Genomic DNA, 17974 nt, shown 5'->3' with positions numbered 1-17974 from the left:
TTATATTCTAGTGGCGGCAGTAACACACACAAACACAAACACACACACACACACACACACACAATTTGGGTAATGATAGGATGAAAAATAAATTGAAGAAGAGGTTGGAGTGGTGGAAGTGGGAGGGGTAGTGGTAAAAAGTTGAGTTTGTAGAAGCAGAAAAGTCAGATTCTGAAGGGACTTGGTGGCCACAGCAGAGTTTCAATTATGTTTTTTGTTTGTTTTTGTTTTTGGTATTGAGGATTGAACCCAGGAGTGCTTACCACTGAGCTGCATCCCCAGTTCATTTTACTTTTTATTTAGAGGCGCTGAAGACCTTGCTAAGTTGCCCAGGATGGCCTCTGCCTCTGCCTCTGGAGTCCTTGGGATTACAGGTGTGCACCACCTGGCTGGTTCAATTCTGTTCTAAGACGGAAATTCACTGAAGAGTTTGGAGCAGGGAACTGACAAGATAAGATTTATATTTTTAAAATATACTTTGGCTGCTGTATAGAAACCGGACTGGAGGGGGCAAGTGCAGAGGAAGACCAGCATCCAATAACAACTTGCCACCCACTTTTCCCTGGCTCTCTATCCTTTCTCTCTGAATCATAGCAAAGGCTCTTCCTTCATCATGCACCGGCTTCCACTCCACTTAGCCTCCTTAATGCACCTACGATGTTACTTTCTCCAAGAAATTCTGCCTCACCTTCCCATCTCTCCTGTAACACCTGCTCAGAGCCTTCACATCTCCTTTGTCTTTCCACAGTTGTAATCAACTGTACAAACAATTTAATATCAGGCAAAGCGCCAGCTCATAAAAGAACGACATACTCATTCGTCTGTGCACTGGTCTATCGGTGTATAAGCCCGGTGAGGTAGGGATCAATCTGTGCTGGTTTCCTGATCCCCAATGCTTAGCACAGTTCCTGGGTCCCACACTGAGCGAACGTTTGTCGAATGATTGAAGAATGCAAAACATATAGCCTTCTTCCGACTCTACCCCTCAAAAAGCGCGAAAAGGATTTGTTTTATCGTCTTTAAAAAGAAGAAGTGTTTTTTAAAAAAGAATCTCTCTCTCTCTCTCTCTTTCAGTTGTAGATGGTCACAATACCTCTATTTTATTCATTTTTTTATATGTTGCTGAGGATCGAACCCAGTGTCTCACGCATACGAGGCAAGCGCTCTACCACTGCCCCAGCCCCCTCATCTCTTCTTTATTTATAAAAAACAACTATCTCTACAATTAATAATAACAATGATGGGCTGAGGCTGGGGCTGGGTGGTAGAGCGCTCGCCTAGCATGTGTGAGGCCCTGGGTTCGATCCTGGGCACCACATAAAAATAAATGAATAAAATAAAGGTCCCCAAAAAATAATAACAATGATGATGAAAAGGTTAAGTTCAAACGCAAGAAGGGCAGTTAAAACCCAAAGGATGCAACATCTGTTGTTCGCAAGGCGAAACAGCAGCCCCAACCGGACGCCGAGGGAAAGTTCACTGCAGCCTGCGGACGCCAACGGGATGCGCAGTCGCGAGACTATCAGGCGGGCGGGGCGGGGCCTGTTCCGAAAGGGGATGGGCGTTCCCGCGGAGGCGGAACCCAGAGCCCGTCCCCACTTTTCATTGGTTTGTCCTTGGGATGGGCAGTTTGCACTGGTCAACCGTGGTCCAGATACAGCGCAAGGGTATTCATGATTCACACCGTAGGAAAGAATGCGCGGAAGGGAGAACCACGCTTGCGCGCGACGTCCACCAGCCGACAGGCGGGTAAAGGGTGGGGCGGGTTGAATTCGCACCGATTCCCCCTCGCCCCAGCTGAGCAAGGTTTCCTGAGTTTACTCCTTAGGGAGCCCGAGGATGGAGAACATTCGGTACCCTGAAGCTGCGAGAACCCCAGTGTCCACCTCCTCCTGCCTCATTTTGTGCTGGCCGTGCTTCAACCCTTACGGAGGCTGTATTATTACGGTGAATTATTCAAGAAGCCTTGCAGTCTGACGCCATCTCTGGGGAGTGCCGCTCCATCCTCCTTCCCCTTCCTAGAGGGCACAGTGTGGCCCCCACCATCAGTGTGCTGAAGCTGTCTACAGGGCCTCCGATTGCGCCACTTTAGTAATTTAAGGAGTGTTTGTTGAAGACCTACTATGTGTTGGATCCCATGCAATGAGCAAGCTCTGCTCTTTTTTTTTTTTTTTTTTTAATATTTATTTCCTTTAGTTCGGCGGACACAACATCTTTGTTTGTATGTGGTGCTGAGGATCGAACCCGGGCCCCACGCATGCCAGGCGAGCGTGCTACCGCTTGAGCCACATTCCCAGCCCCAAGCTCTGCTCTTGAGCATTTATATTCTTATTTATTTATTTATTTTTGGTACTGGTGATGGAACCCAGGGTTGCTCTACAGCTGAGCTACATCCCCAGTCCTTTTTACTTTATTTATTTGTTTTGTGGTGCTGGGGATTGAACCCAGGGCCTTGTGCTTGCGGGGCAAGCACTCTACCAGCTGAGCTATGTCCCCAGTCCTATACTTATAATTTTAAGACACCATCTCGCCAACTTGCTGAGGCTATCCTTGAATTTGTGGTACTCCTGCCTCTGCCTCCCTAGTTGTTGTCCTTACAGGTGCAGATCACCAAGCTTGGCTGGGAGTTAATATTCTAGGGAGGACACAAACATATTAACAAAAAAAGATAGTTTTATTTCATTTTAAAGACATATTGGCTTTATTTTCATTTCTAGAATCCAGCAACACTTCATTCCATAAAATAGAGATTAGTATTTTTACAAGATAATTTTAATGATAAATCTTATGCTCAAAACAAGATGGTAGGGCTGAGGGTATAACTCTGGTGGAGTTTTGACTCCCATGGCTGAGGCCCTGGGTTCAATCCCCAGCACAAAAAAGCAATAACAAAATGATTTACCAACTAGATTGGGATGGTGTGCTCACTGAGAAGGTGAGTGGAAATAGGACTTGAATTAGGTGAGGCTGCAGACACAGCGTTGAACATTTCATGCTGGGGAAAGAAAAGGTTCCTGGTCCTTGGAGGCATTTTGACTGAAGCAGAGAGTGGGCCTGGTTGTGCTTGACCACAGTCTCAATAAAGAATTTGGAGATTACTATAAATACAATGGGAAGCCAGTAGATATAGGAAGAGCTTTGATATGACATGATTTATTGTCACTTTGATAAAGAGTGGAAATAGATTGATTCAGAGGTGGTTGTGGCCCGAACTAGGTAGCTGGAGAGATAGTGAGACTTTGATGAATTTGGGATAGGATTGGTGTGTTGAGTGAGGGAAGTCAGGATGATTCCTAAGCCTTAGGAATGTGCATTTGGGCAATAGCAGTGCAGTTTATTGAGATGGAAATAGTAGAAGAGCAAGTGATGGGGTGGGTACCCCAAATTCCGTTGTGCTCAAGCAAGAGATGTCAAGTTGGAGGTAGGAGCTCACAAAGCTAGAGTTACACATTAACGTGACATGGACCTTAATAGGGGAATTTACAGAAAGAGGGAGGTAGAATCAGTCCAGCAGAGGTATAAAAGCTGGTAAAGTAGGAGGAAAAATAGGAGAATGTGATGTTTTCGAAGTCAAAAAAGGGAAAATTTCTAGAAGAAAAAATGCTGATTATTTGGGTTAATTGCTGCTTAAAGAGGCAGAGAAATGATTGATGAAAACTTTGTCAAGAGCAGTGGCTAAGGTTGGTCCAGTGGCACCTACCTGTAATCCCAGCTGCTCAAGAAGCTGAAGTGGGAGGATCCCCAAGTTCAAGAACAGCCTCAGCAACTTAGCAAGATCATCTCAAAATAAGTTAATAAATAGAAAGAACTAGGGATGGCAAAGTATCTGTGGGTTCAATCCCCAGTAACAAAAAAGACATAAAAAATAAAAAAGGCCGGGGCTGGGGCTGGAGCTCAATGATAAAGCCCTCCTAGTCCATGCCCCATAAGGTGTGGGGTAAGCAGGGAACAGTAGCTGGAGAGAGGTAGGGAAAGTAGCCTTCTGGAAGTAGATAGGGAGAATGGATGTTTGAATGGGAACAAGTAAGATAGAAACACTTTTGAAGCTGGGCATGTAGCACAAGCCTGTAATCCCATCAACTCGGGAGCCTGAGGCAGGAAGATTCCAAGTCTGAGGTCAGCCTCAACAACTTAGCAAGCCCCTGTCTCAGGGCCCTCAATTACTGAGCCACATCCCCAGCTCTATTTTGTATTTTATTTAGAGACAGGGTCTCACTGAGTTGCTAAGCACCTCACTGTTGCTGAGGCTGCCTTTGAACTCATGATTCTCTTGTCTTACGTCTCTCCAGCCACTGGGATTACAGGCATGGTCCAACACACCTGGCCTGTCTCAAACTTTAAAAAAAAATTAAAAGGGCTGGGGATGTAGCTCAGTGGTTAAGCTCCCTGGTTTCAATCCCTAGTACAAAAAAAGAAAAAGAAAGAAAAAAAAAGAAACCCTTTTGCTATCAAAATGAGCAGAGATACAATGTGGTTTCTGGAAATGTCCTAATATCTCATATTTAAGAAAATTCAAGGCTAAGTTTCACTGATGATTAGAGAAGTCTAGGAAAAGATGGGCACAGGGGCACGGCAAATGCCTAGAATGCCTGCTACTCCAGAGAGTGGGCAGGAGAGTTACAAGTTGGTTGCCAGCCTCAGCAACTTAGCAAGATCCTATCCTATCTTTAAAAAAAAAAAAAAAAAAAGGTCCAAGAGAGAAGGGGGAAATTGAAATTTATTGAAGGCTTACTTTGTGTGTTAAGAGCTTTACAAACATTCATCTTCACAATGTCTTATGGATCAGGCAATTGAGGTTAAGTAACTTGCCCAAGGTCATGCAGCTAGAGGTGGCAGAGCTAAGAGGTCACCTAGATTTCTGGCTCTTCGTTGCCCACCTCATCACCCCATCACACAGGCACAGATTCCCCTCTACCTAAACACCCAGGACACATTTTTTTCCCTGACCAGAGTGCCCCTGAGAATCAGTCACTGTTGAGCTGGAGGGAGTTTATTAATTTTCCTCCTCCGATGCTGTAAGCAGGGGCATCCCCCTGACAGCCTGAATACCCATGCAGCACAGGACAGAAGCTCTCCCAGTCCAAAGGGGCAGAGGCAAGCAGCAGGAGCCCCAAAGGCAGAGGGAAAGAGACACTTCTGGGGATATATAGCGGGTTTGGGGGGTTTTATTGTGTGTGTGTGTGTGTGCGCGCCAGCCAATGCAAGAGGGTGCTGGGGGCTGCTGGTCCCAACCAGCTGGTACCTGTGGCCCCAGTATTCACCTGGATCTGTTCAGTGTAACAGGAAACCCAGGTCAGAGCCCAGTCTCCCTGCTGCCCCCGTTGAGGCTGAGGCTGTGGGGGCGCGTCCCACGCTCCAGCCTCCGGCCAGACAGGAGGCGCCGCAGAGAGGAGCCAGAGCTCAGGTCACCACAGCTGCGGAGGTGGAGGCTTTCTCGGCCTGGCCTGCCCCATGGGCTCCGGGGCACCTGGAGAGGGACACGGGACAGGGCATCAGTATGGCTCAGCCTGGTGCTTCAGGCTTTTCAGGGATCTTTCCTGGCTCCCCTCATGTCTACCTGCTTATGTCCATGAGCTCCAGTGCCCGTGGGGTCTGGGGATTTCCTGGACATCTGGAGGAAACGAGTGACCAGGCCCCGGCCTGGCCAGCTTCCTTTTAGGTCTCCCAGAGAGTGAGCAGGTGCAGGGCCTGAGGGGAGGGGAACCTTCTGGAAGGTGGGCACAGGGCGCCGTTTCTCAGCTGAGCGGGCACGCAGCAACTTGGGGGAAGGGCAGCGGGCGAGGCGGAAGAGGCAGGCTTCAGAGCAGAGCCCTGCAGAGAGGAGAAGAGACTGGGCTATGCGGGGAACAGAGAGGGCCAGACAGTCATCCCCTCATCCTCACCTCCCAGTTGCCAACCGCATGCCTGACCTGTGTCTGCAGAGGAAACAGAGGCAGCTTCTTCCTCAAGCACTTTGGTATAAAGGTCCCTGAAGTCAGCTGGGGGAGGAACAAGGAGTAAATGAGAGCACTCTGTGGATACACCCACCACTTCCCCACTCTCCTGTGAGAACTCGAGCCCAGAGAGCCCGCATGGCTCCTATCTCCACATCCAATCAAGAGATCATCATCTCGGCCCACTTCTGCAAGAAACTAGATGGGACGGTGCACAAAGACCGGATGACAGTGTTGTTATTCGAGGCTGCAGCACCTCATAGCAGAGTCATTCCTGAGCTAGTGCTGTTCACCTGCATCATCTGCCTTCTGAGTACTAACTAGGCCTAGTCCTGCTGAGCTTCCCAGATCAGACGAGAGTGAGTGCCTTCAGTGTGGCATGGCCATAGGCCACTTCCTCTGTCTCCTTTCTCAGCCACTCCATAGCACTTCTGGTTGAGATACTGTGATTACACCTGTTTTACAGGTGAGAAACTGAGGTTTGTAGAGATTAGGTAAGCAGCCCAAACTTGGGAACCATGGAACTAGTCATTGATTCTCAGCTTTTTGGCTAAGACCAAGTGTAGTATCCATTCCAGTCAGCTTACTATCTGATATGTCCTCTATTTGAGGATAATATAGTAAATGGATTTGGGGATTAAGGAGATGGAATAGGAGCTTGCTCTGTCCACTCTGCACACCGACCTGGTATTGCAGTCCCTCTAGGAATGGTGCACCCCCTTCAGGGAGATTTAAAAACAACAACAAAAACAAGTACCAGCTGGGTGTGGTGGCATAATGTTCCCTGTAATACCAGCTACTGGGAAAGCTGAGGCAGGAGGGTCAAAAGCCCAAGACTAGCCTTGGTGATTAAGCAAGACCTGATTTCCAAATAAAATTTAAAAGGGGCTGGGAATGCAGCTCAAAACCAAAATGCTCCTGGGATCAATCCCCAGTACAAAAAACAAAACAAAACAAAACAGTCAGATGCTGGGGTGTAGCTGTGTGGTAGTGTGCTTGCTGGTGAGTGTGAGGCCCTGGGCTGGATCCCCACTACTGAGAGGGAAAAAATAAGGTTCTCCACTTTAGCCAAGAATCTGTGGAAGCTTTGTCCCTGGGGAGGGAGTACCAGAGAAGTGTACTGCAGCTGGCCTACCCACTGTGATCCCACCACTTGGGAGGTTGAGGCAGGAGGGTCACAAATTCAAGGCCAGCTTAGGCAATTTAGTGAGACCCTGTCTCAAAATTAGATAAAAGGGCCGGGGGGTGTAGCTCAGTGGTAAAGCATGCCTGGGCTCAACCCCGCGATACAGGGGGTGGGGGGAGTATTGCAAGAGCGTCCTTTCTTTTTCCGCAGGGACCTCAAAAGGTCCCAAGTCCTGGTGGGCATAATTGACCTTCAAATCCCAGTGCCTATCCTCCCCTCAATGGCAGAGTTAGAAGGGAAGGCTCACCAGTGTCGCTGGAGGTGGTGATGCCCGGGTCGCTGTGGGACCGTGGCAGCAGCAGCGGTGGCGGGGGAGCCGGATGAGGAGGCCGGTGCCCCGGTGGGGTGAGGGAACCTGAGCTATCGCTGAAGCGCCGAGTGGGGGCTCGCGTGGGAGGGGCCGCTGCTGGGCGGCTGCCTCCCCGGGGGACCCGTCGTCTCAGCTCGGGGAAGCAGGGTCCCACCCAGGGTGGCCAGCCCTCCAGCCGGTGGCAGCTGCGGGCTGTGGTTGGGGCACCCAGGGCGGGTGGGGCCTCCGGGGCAGAGCAGGAATAGGAGCGGGCAGCCCGTGGGGGCCGCCGAGGCAGGGGGCTGTCCTCGAAGGGGCCTCGCAGGCCGCAGTCCAGGCTGAGGCAGTAGCCCGCGCGGCTGCGCTGAATGGAGCGGAAGAGCACGTAGTCGACGGAGCGCACGGAGCCCTGCAGCTCCAGCAGGCACGAGTCCTCTGAAGGGCTAGAGCCGCCCGGGAGGTCACCGATGGCTGACAGCACCAGGGACCCACTGTCCATGGACACTGTGGGCAGCAGGAGGCACTGATAGCACCAGGTGTCCGGACCCAGGCAGACAGTCCTCTTCTCCCGAGCCCAGCCTTCCAAGGGCCACTGTGCCTCCAGCGTTATCTCAGAGGAGACAGACAGGTCCAGGGTTCCAAGAAGCCACAGCCCTCATTTATCCCTAAGTCAGCTCAGCCAGAGTCCCCTCCTTTTGCTCCCACCCAGCCATGTTGTCCTTGGCTGCCCTGCCCCTACCCACCCGTCTTGACTCTGCTCACCGTCTACAATGGAGGCCACACGCTCACAGATACAGGAGCCATCATGAAGCTGAGGATCAAACAGAGTAGCCTGTAGAAGACACAAGGGCCAAGGGTCAGCCCCTCATGCTGGCATGGCCACTTCCATGCCCAGAAAGAGCTCTGGGAGAAGTAGATTCTGGACTAGCTTTGTCACTTTGTACAAGTCACTTAATTTAAGTGGGCCTCACTGTACTATAGAAATACAAGTTCCTAACCTACCCATCTCACCAGGCTCTAGGGAAGATCAAAGATGACAGTGGATGTGGTAGTGCTTAATGATCTTGAGAACTATTATTATCCTTAACCATCACCTACAACTTGCTCAGCTTACCAGGCTCTGTTCTTGGCTTCCCAGACTGCACCAAATCCTGCTCTCACCTGGCTGTCTCCTCGTAGTCCCATGACGGCCTCATAAGAAGGGGGGCAATCAGTAGGGTACAAAGGTACTGGACTGTCCATGGAGCCATTGTACGTGATGCTGGTAGGATAAGGAAGAGGATCAATGCCTGGAAAGTAACTCCTACTCCATGAAGATCCCTCCCCCACCAATCCAGGCCCAACCCCAGACCCCTTCCTCAGTTTTCCCAGCAGGACCTCACCTCTGTGCATCTGTTTCTGAGCTGCAGGTATACTCTGGAGGATAGTAGGGCGGTGGGGGCACAGGTGGTACAAATTCCTCCAAGTCCAGCATGGTGTGTAGGAGAGGGGCTGGAGGTGAGGATGTACAGGCCAGAGGCCCCAGGGGGCCTGAGACAGAGCGCTCAGGGGCCAGCTGCTGTGGAGCAAGCAAGTAGGTCAGTGAGCCTAGTTTCTGGGAATAACCTCTTTGGCCGGAATTCCTCACTACCTTGTTTTTATGGTCCTGCCCCCTCCAAGAAACTCCACTTCAGGCTCCTCCCTTACCCACAAGAAGCTCCTTCTTAACCCTGCCCCCACCCTGAACCTCCACCTCTGGCCCTGCCCACCCAGAATTTTTTTTTTCCTCCCCAATTTCATGGTATTGCTATGGAACCCAGAGCCTGGCATGTACTAGGCAAGTGCTCTACCGCTAAGCCAGATCTCCAACCCTTTTTATTTTATTTTGAGACAAGGTCTTGCTGTGTTGCACAGGCTGGCCTTGAACTTGCAATCTTCCTGCCTCAGCCTCCCAGCTAGCTGGGACCACAGGAATGCCAGACGAAAATTCCTCCTCTTTATGGCCTCATCACCACCTGTTCTCCAGAATTGTCTTTTATTTTTCCCCATTTCCATCTAGGACCTTGTTGACTCCACCCCACCCAGGCTTGCACTCTAAAGCCCCCTCTTCTGGTCAGATAGGCATCAGGTACTTAACTCATTCCTATCTGTCCCCTTCACCCTCCCTTTGGCATCCTAAATATGCCTCCAATCATCATCATGCCCACTGATCCATAGCTCCTAATACTCAGAAGCTAGACCTGTAGCCACTGTCCCATCAAGCCTGGTCTCACAAGCCCCTGATCTCACCATGCCTGCCTGGCCCTGGCCCTAGCTCCCCATTCACCGTATGCACGAGGTCCAGAGAGAAGATTTGGATGCAGCAGACAATAGCAGAGAGAGTACAGATTATGGCGGCACAAATGGTGAGCCCACAAACACTGAAGAGCAGGTTCTGGGAAGGGAAGAGAAAGGGGAAGGGGAGTGAGGGCTTGGGGCGTGGTAAATCCCACAAATTCTCAGGGCTGGGGATGTAGCTCAGGAGAAGAGTGTTTGCCTAGCATACTCAAGGCCCTGGGTTTGATCCCCGGCACTGAAAAATTAGACATCCCAACTATTCTGGCCCTGTGAGAACCTCAGGAGGGGAGGCAAGAATGACACCCAGAAACACGGTAGAAGAAGGAACTGTGAGGGCTGGAGGAGTGGGGTGGCGTGCATGCTCACCTTGAGGGCACCTCGGGCTTCTTCACAAGTGGAGTTAGGGGCAACTTTCAGTTCCTGCCCTGACTCTGGACAGGGCCGAGGTAGGGGATCAGAGGGACAGCACACACAGACCTTTCCTTCCTGAGTAGGAGTGGGGAGGGTGAGGCAGCCTGAGTCAGGACAAACTCAGGTATCCTGCACACCTCCCCCAATCAGTGCCTCCTCAAATCTCACCATGGAGCAGTCTCGGAAGTCCCGGGCCAGCTGAGCATTTTTACAGGAGAGAACAGAGCCAGCCATGCTCAGCATGACACAGAGCACCGAAAGCAAGGAAAAGAAGGAGATCTGGGGAAAAAAGAGTGCCAACTCAGGTCTAGAACCTTCATGAGTACCCCTCTACCATGGATGGAGCCACTCCTTCACAGACACTTCATCCCTGCCTGGCACCAACTGGAGAGCCAATTCCCTTCCTGAGGGCGTAAGTGGGCATCCCCTCTGGTGCTGGGCACCTGCCTCCCGGTGGGCATTGGACCCTGGCACCTACCACTAGAGTGAATGGCCGCTTCCAGGACACAATGCCAACCACCCCGGAGAACGCCAGCTGGGGACAGAGTGGGCACAGGCTCAGCCTGGCAGGGGAGGCACCTGGGTGAGCCCCTCGCCACAGGATGCACCCAGCCCTGCAAGGAGGGAAAGGACCAGGAGAGGGAGGAGAGGCGAGGATGTGGGCTTGCAGCTGGTGAGGAGGGGTGGGGCCCGAGGAGCCTCCCCCACCCAACCACTGTGCACCCAACTCACCGAGAATCCAGCCCAAGATGGGCAGGACCTCTTGATGCTCTCAGTGGTGGTGACAGAGGAGGCCACCATGCTGAAGGTTACCACCAGGATACCCAGGAGAACCTGGGCCAGCCCCAGCGTGAGAAGGGCCTGCAGCCAGGGTCGATGGAGGCGGAGGTGGGTGAGGCCCCGAGTGCTGGGACGGCTGGTTAGCGAGCGGCTGGAGTCACTAGGCGAGGGCATCATGCCTGCCGCCCGGTTGCTTGCACCTCGCTCGGCCCCCCCTGGCGCTTGGGAGCATCTCAGAGGCACCCAAGGCCGGGTTCTTTCTCCTCTCCACCCCCCTCGCTCTAGAGCCCGCCCCCTGGCTGGGTCCCCCGGGACATCGCCCAGGGACGCCAGCTGCGGGGGCGCCCACGGGAGGGGCGTCACGGAGGGACTTCGGGGTGCTCCCTCCCCACCACGGGCACAGGATGGGCACTGTGCCCGGGGCGGCAATGAGGGCGCGGGGGCACCGGCTCATCGCATCTCCCTAGGGAAGAGGGGCGCCGAGAAGGGCCGGTTCCAGAGAGAGGAGAGGGCGGCGGTCCGGAGCCCAGGAATGGGTGGCAGGAATGGGTGGGAAGGGTAAAGGCGAGGCGGGTAGAAGTCTAAAGAGGGGAGGGGTGGTCGCGGGGTGACTCTAGAGGCGCAGTCGGTACGCCCTCAGGATGTCCAGTAGGATCCAGGGCCGCCTGGTGGGGAGAGGCCGCGGTGCCGCTGTCTCCCGGGTCGCTTGTCCCGCTCCCATCCCCCCATGCTCCGCTCCCCCAGCTCGGCTGCAGCAGGTCGGACACTAGGGGCGGGGGATGGGGCTGGGGCCGGTGGAGGGGCGTGGCGCGCGGTGCACCCTGGGAACTGTAGTCAGGACCAGGAACCCGAGGAGCGGGGGGAGGCCGGCGGAGGCGGGCCGAGCCCCTGGCCGAGTCGCTAACGTGGTGCCCCACCCCGTCTCCCGGCTGCAGGCTGCGGCGTCCGCGGCTGACGGCGGCCTCTTCCCCCGTGTTCGTGGAGAGCGGGGAGCAGGCTCCCCATGTTTCCGCGACTCCACGCCCCCGCCCTGCCCGGCCGACAACTCCCAGGGGACACGCAAGCCTTGAGGTTCCCGAGCGCGAAGGCTTCTGTTTCCCCCCAGTACCCTCCACTCTTTTTTTTTTTTTTTTTTTTAATATTTATTTTAGTTTTCGGCAGACACATCTTTGTTTGTATGTGGTGCTGAGGATCGACCCCGGGCCGCACGCATGCCAGGCGAGCGCGCTACCGCTTGAGCCACATCCCCAGACCGGTACCCTCCACTTTTTATAAGACTTAATTCCCATTAAAATTTCAGGAAACAGGTGAGTTCCAGTTCCACTTTCTTTTTATTTAAATAACCGAAGCGACAGCCTTGGCACAGCAGAGGGAAGCTGGGTTGGGGCTTGTGAGAGGGGGCAGCAGTGTGGCCTGATGGGGGGAAGGGCGAGCAGTGATAGGTCACAGTGGGCTCCCAGCACCCCCAAGTCAGGATCAGCAGTCATGGCCGTGGAATTGGGGGCACTATGGAGAAGCCATCAAGTAGTGATGTCTCCCCAAGTCCCAGAAACCTCAGGGATGGGGCTATGTCAGCTCCCTCAAGTGGCAGGGCCAGGGCATCCCAGTCAGGAGTCACGGGGCCCGGAAGGCATTTTCGGCAGCCCCTGCGGCTGCATTGGCAGCTGCGGTTCGCACCGCAGGGTTGGAGAAGACACCAGCAGCAAATTCTTGCTGGGCCTTCTGAAAACTGGCACCTGTGCGACGGTACAAGGAGTGGATCTGCAAGAAGAGGGCAGAGACATTTCAGCACAGTCCAGTCACTGCTGCCTTGCCCCACCTGACACCACCACCTCTCACCAGCCTGCTGTTCTGTTTTTTTTTTTTTTTTTTAAATATAATCATTTTATTTATTTATTTTTTTAGTTGTTAATGGACCTTTATTTATTTCTATGCGGTGCTGAGAACCAAACCCAGTTCCTCACACATGCTAGGCAAGAGCTCTTACACTGAGCCACAATCCCAGCCCCTGCTGTTCTTTCTTTTCCCTCTGGACTCTGACCCTCTCTCCCCACACACAAACTTGTACAGACACTCCCCCACATACATAAGGAGTCCATTAGTGGAGAACCCGCCCCTCAATCTGGCCTGCTCCCATTCCTCCTGTTCCAATAAGGCCCCTAGAGACCCATGATCTCACCCTCCTGGCCCCACCTTCCCCACAGCCCCTCACCCGTTTTAGCATCACAATTCCCAGCACAGCGATGCCAGTGAAGAGCAGGGCAACCAGCAGCATAAGCACAGCTACAGCTGTGTTGTTCTTCAGCACCACCAGAGCCGTGATCCAGCCACTGTAGGGGAGGCATGTGCCTGTAACAAGGGCTGCTCACATCTGGGTCTAAGTCCTCCCAGCTTCTCCACTCAGTAAGTCCTGACTTGTCCCACCCCCACCCCTCCCATCAGCAGTCACTCCCCTGCCAGTCTGGCAGCATGCCGTGAACCACAATCCCCACTACATGCACTCTTCACATTTTAATTCCAATTTGTGAACCATTAGCTCTAGTTCTGTAAGTTCTTCTGAGCATCCTCCCTCCAAACAGATCCTACTCTGTTGAGGATGCTCTCTCCCCTCTTCATTGTTACATATTTCTCTTCTAGGGAGCCTTCTCAGATTGACCACACACAGACCTCTTCTCCTTAGTCTCTGCCTGTCTAGAGTTGTCTGGGTTCTACGTTAATTATGTCCTGTCTTTCTCATTAAACTAGAACCTCCCAAGGGAGAAATTTTTTCCGAACAACTTGTATCCCAGTATCCAGTGCTGGCTTGGTCTAGAGAATTAGAAGGGAGGATAAGAGTGGCTGGCAGCCTTACAGACCTGAACCCCCAACCTGGGATGCCAATGGCCTGGAGGACAAAGAGCACATTCTGGGCGAAGAAAATGAAGAAGAAAACGAAGAAATTGAATGAACTGTCACTCCTGCAAAGGGCGGGGGGTGGGGAAGATGGGGAGATTGGGAGAAAAATTAGAGCTGGAGAAGCTGATGGGGGGCCCATCCCAGGTCCCTAGTCACCCACTTACCGGAAAGCCTTGTACATGGGGCGGTACCAGCAGACGAAGGAGCAGGGAGTGAAAAGGAGGACCCAGAGCAGAGAAAGCCCAAAGCCGGAGCCATTGCTGGTCTCTACACAGAAGCTGGCCAGGCAGGCGAGGAAGTTCAGGAGAAGAGCCAGAGTGCTGCCTAAGGAGCAGGGGGACAGGGTAAAGGACAGGTCCTCCTGAACTGCAATGAAAGCTCCTTACACGCCCTCCCCATAACCCTCCCCAGGTCTGACAGTGTAAGGGAAGAAAGGCAGCTCCAGCTTTGGTGGAATCGGCTTCACAGCAATGGAATAAGCAAACCTCAATCATAAGGGATCCCCTGGCAAAGAATTTTTTTTTTTTTCCTGGTGGTAGAACTGGGGATTGAACCCAGGGGCATATTACCACTGAGCTATGTCCACAGGCCTTTTTCAAATTTTATTTTGAGGAGCTGAGGGTTCAATATGAGGTACTGAGTTTGATCCCTAGACCCCCCCCAACCAAAAAAAATAAATGACTAAATTAATTTTGAGACAAAGTCTCACTGAGTTATCCAGGCTGTCCTTGAACTTGCTATCCTCCTGCCTCAGCCTCCCAAGTAGCTGGTATTACAGATGTGCACCACGATGAATAAATTCTTTGCAAAGAATTCAGAACATATTGTGAAATGATACTGATCAGATTATGTTGTGTGTGAGTACAAAAATGGCATGGTAAATCCCACTATTATGTATAATTATAATGGGGAAAAAAAAAAGAATTCAGAATGCAGTCGATCATAGTAGTGCACATACAAAATCTCACCAACAAGAGAGGCTGAGGCAAGAGAATTCAGAGTTCAACTCCATGCACGCTACATCAATGAGCGCCTATTTATGCATGGGGACAAAAAGAAATGGTGGGGATGAGAAAATACACATACTAGCAAGCTGGTGAGTAGGTCTGAGTTTTAAATACATTTTTTTAAAAAGTAACCCAAGAAGATCCCTGGATAAATTACTTTATTTTCAAATATTGAGGTAAAATGAAACTTCTGGTTCTTGAGTAGACTCGAGGGCTTTAAAAAAAATCTACCCGTAACTTCCTCCAAAAAGGCATCTTTGTACTCACACATCCAGAGGTAGTACATGGTAGATACTGTCTTCTGAAATTCTTGGGGGATCTCCATGGAGATGTCCTGGAAAAAGCAGGGCTGAACTGGGCAAAAAGAGGGTAGCGGGGGCCAATTGTTCTGTCGAGCTGTAAGGCACAAAGAGAGCAAGAAGACCCCAGAAATGAAGCAGAGACCAATGAGGGAATCAGTCCCCCTTTCCTCCCTTCCCAAGTCCTCTGAATTCTGGGTCCAAGGAAACAAAGGGAGAGTGAGAAAAAACAACAGTAATAGCAAATGTTTATTATTATTTGCAACATCTGAGCATGGTGCTAAGCACTTTGCCAACAACTTTGTTTAACCCCCACAACAATTCTGTCAAAGAGATACAAATGTTACTCTCAATTTACAAATAAATAAATTGAAACACTCAAGATTAAGTACCCACCCAAGGGGTTAGGGGTGCAGCTCTGTGATGGGAATGCTCACCTAGCCAAATGCATGGCATTGGGTTTAAGCCCCAATATGGGGGGGAAGTAATTTGGCTAACAGGTCATGGCTAATATCCCTAAACCTCACACTCAGCAGTTTGACTATAGAGCTCATGCTCTTAAGTCTTTTTTTTTTTGCTCCTTCCAAACTGTCAGAAGTTCTTCCTCACTTTACCAGGGACCCACTTACTGGCTGTGCCCCCCAGGGCAACATGCTGCAGCTCTCGCTCTCTGCGGTCCAACTCCTCTGCCTTCCGATTGAGCTCCTCCTGTTTCTTTAGCAGCTCAGCTGTGGCCGCTGCAGCCGAGGCCTGCCCAGCATGAGCAAGGGAGGTGTGAGTCCTGGAACCCAGGACTGGCGCTTTTCCCTGGCCCCCACCTGCATTCGCCCTCTTTACCTGAGTGCTGTAGGAACCATAGTTCTTGGGTTCAGTGGGGCTGAGTTTTCTTGAGGGCTGTACAGAGGGAGCTGAGGGTGGAGGCAATGGTGCAGGGGCAGGAGGCTCATAGGCTGGTGATGGCTGTTGAGGAAAAGATTTAATAGATCATCCAATGTCTCATAACACAGGAACCTAGAATCAACTTGAAAACCTTAGAAGCAGAATTTATTACCTAAGAGCAATTCTTCTCTCAGTTGTTAGGAAGCTAGTTCTTGTGTTGAATTTATGTTAAAGAACTCTTTTATTACCTGCAGTAGTCTTGGTCACCCCTCACATCCAATTCCTTAACAATGACTGAAATCATTTTTTTTTACACATCCACCCCATGAACGACTTTTTTGTCGGGTATTTTTAAATTTATTTTTTGCAGTACTGGGAATTGAACCCAGGGGCGCTCTACCATTGAGCTACACCCTAACCCTTTTTATTTTGAGCCAGGGTTTAAATTGCCCAGTCTGTAATCCTGTCGCAGCCTCCTGAGTTGCTGGGATTACAGGCATGCTCCCCTGGGCCCAGCTCTCCCTTAACTTTTTGAACCCACCATTTTCTATTCTAGTAGGACAAACAGGATGATCTTCCTCATTCTTTGTCTTCTAATTGCAGTTTTTCTCAAGTCTGACATTCCCAATCTTGATTTACTTCAAGGAAGTCTCCCCAGGACTGACTTAGAACTCAAACCAGATTACTCCTTGGCCCTGGAGTCCCCAAGATTAGACATCCCACGGCTGACTGGTGTCTTCCCAGGAGCTGTGCTTCTTCCTTTCTCTGCATGCACGAATGTTCCCTGCACCTACACGACAGTGTTTATCATTACTGTTCCCTTTCTTGCCCTCCTGTGCTCTCCAATTGCTCACCTCCCGGGTCTCAAAAGGGTTGTAGACGTCAAGCGTGGCATACTGAGGGCTGGGTCGGTGCTGGATCACAGCTGGGTCCTGAGGGCAAAGACCTGGGCTTAGCTGGCACTCAGTGCCTCCGAGGGAACTCTTCGGGACCTCTCCTAAACTACCCGTGTCTCCCAGTACGGCTCCGTCGGAGGCACGGCTGGCCCAATACTAACTACCTTTAAGTTCATCACCCAAGACTGCCAATACCAGCCTCTTAGACGGGCAGGGTCCGCCCCCCCCAACCACAAGGGCTCACCGCTCTGGAGTCACCATCACACCCACGTGGCGGCACTCCCCCAAATCAAATGTCACGAGTGGGAACACAAGTTAGCTAGACCCGAAATAATCAGAAAGAATCAACCCGACCGGCCAAACGGGACCAGCGCAAATCACCTGAAAGGGGTTGTCAAGCTCTCCAGACTCGGCGAACGGGTTTCCGCCGTCTCTGCTCTGAGCCATTTTTGCAACCGCGGGCTCGACCGCCCCTGCCCTCCACGCCCCTACCGCGGAGGTAGCGGCGGCGGAGGCCCTTGGAGCTCCCTCCGCTCCTCTCGGTCCGCCTAGCTTCTCCGTGCACCGATTGGCCGAACCGACCGGAAGGATCGCCAGGATCCCCGCAGCAGCGATCGGCTGCGCCTGCGCCTTAGCCAAAATAAAAGACGGAAATACCTCACGTGACACTTCCAACACAGTCTGGGAAGCCAAGCACCGCCTCTTCCCCCACGTGATTTCCTCTTGCCAACGAACTACATTTCCCAGATGGCCTCACGTTGGGACGAGCCAGCCGGCGACGGGAGCCCAAGTTTTCAGTTTCTGGCTCTGTCCTGGAGTGCAGCCTGATGATCCAGTGAGCCCTCTTTCCCAACCTCATGACTCCAGATCAGAGAAGTGCCACCCTATAACCTCTCTCCATTTAGATCTGCAAGAAATGCTGTCCCACTCTTTACTACCATCCTGACACTAGGTGGACAAACTGGTGACCAGGCTTTATTTTAGAGGGTAAGATGGACTCCCTTCATACCCAAATTCAGAAAAGCTGCCAATTGTCTCATCCCTCCACCCCAGCATCCCCAAACCTCAAATTCCAGGGATGGG

The 17974-nt window shown here is 51.8% G+C and overlaps 2 protein-coding genes and 1 non-coding gene across 5 annotated transcripts; 1 reads left to right on the top strand and 2 right to left on the bottom strand.

Annotated features, from left to right (window-relative positions):
• Positions 1–4699: 4699 nt before the first annotated feature.
• Positions 4700–11695, bottom strand: Entrep3 (endosomal transmembrane epsin interactor 3). Of its 3 annotated transcripts, none has more exons than XM_027921005.3 (12): positions 10868–11695; positions 10614–10670; positions 10304–10414; positions 10091–10210; positions 9714–9821; positions 8791–8966; positions 8570–8669; positions 8171–8240; positions 7367–7912; positions 5910–5978; positions 5558–5811; positions 4700–5467 (listed from the first exon to the last, which is right to left on the bottom strand). In XM_027921005.3, the coding sequence occupies exons 1-12, from the start codon at positions 11090–11092 to the stop codon at positions 5294–5296; spliced, it is 2010 nt and encodes a 669-aa protein (XP_027776806.1). In that variant the 5' UTR covers positions 11093–11695; the 3' UTR covers positions 4700–5293. The 3 variants fall into 3 exon arrangements, with proteins under 3 accessions (XP_027776806.1, XP_027776807.1, XP_071474473.1); XM_027921006.3 differs by having other exon boundaries at positions 8791–8963; XM_071618372.1 differs by having other exon boundaries at positions 10614–10698; positions 10868–10918.
• On the top strand, positions 6464–6654 carry LOC114079689 (U2 spliceosomal RNA). The gene has a single exon (XR_003580514.1). It is a non-coding gene; the product is annotated as a U2 spliceosomal RNA (small nuclear RNA).
• A 532-nt stretch (positions 11696–12227) lies between the features above and the next one.
• Positions 12228–17485, bottom strand: Scamp3 (secretory carrier membrane protein 3). Its single transcript, XM_027920771.2, has 9 exons — positions 17273–17485; positions 16850–16927; positions 15954–16076; positions 15746–15866; positions 15085–15213; positions 13975–14134; positions 13771–13872; positions 13128–13245; positions 12228–12676 (listed from the first exon to the last, which is right to left on the bottom strand). The coding sequence occupies exons 1-9, from the start codon at positions 17336–17338 to the stop codon at positions 12530–12532; spliced, it is 1044 nt and encodes a 347-aa protein (XP_027776572.1). The 5' UTR covers positions 17339–17485; the 3' UTR covers positions 12228–12529.
• Positions 17486–17974: the final 489 nt, after the last annotated feature.

This window comes from Marmota flaviventris, chromosome 10 (genome assembly GCF_047511675.1).
Source record: "Marmota flaviventris isolate mMarFla1 chromosome 10, mMarFla1.hap1, whole genome shotgun sequence".
NCBI classification, from domain to species: Eukaryota; Metazoa; Chordata; class Mammalia; order Rodentia; family Sciuridae; genus Marmota; species Marmota flaviventris.
This window is presented reverse-complemented; position numbering and strand designations above follow the sequence as displayed.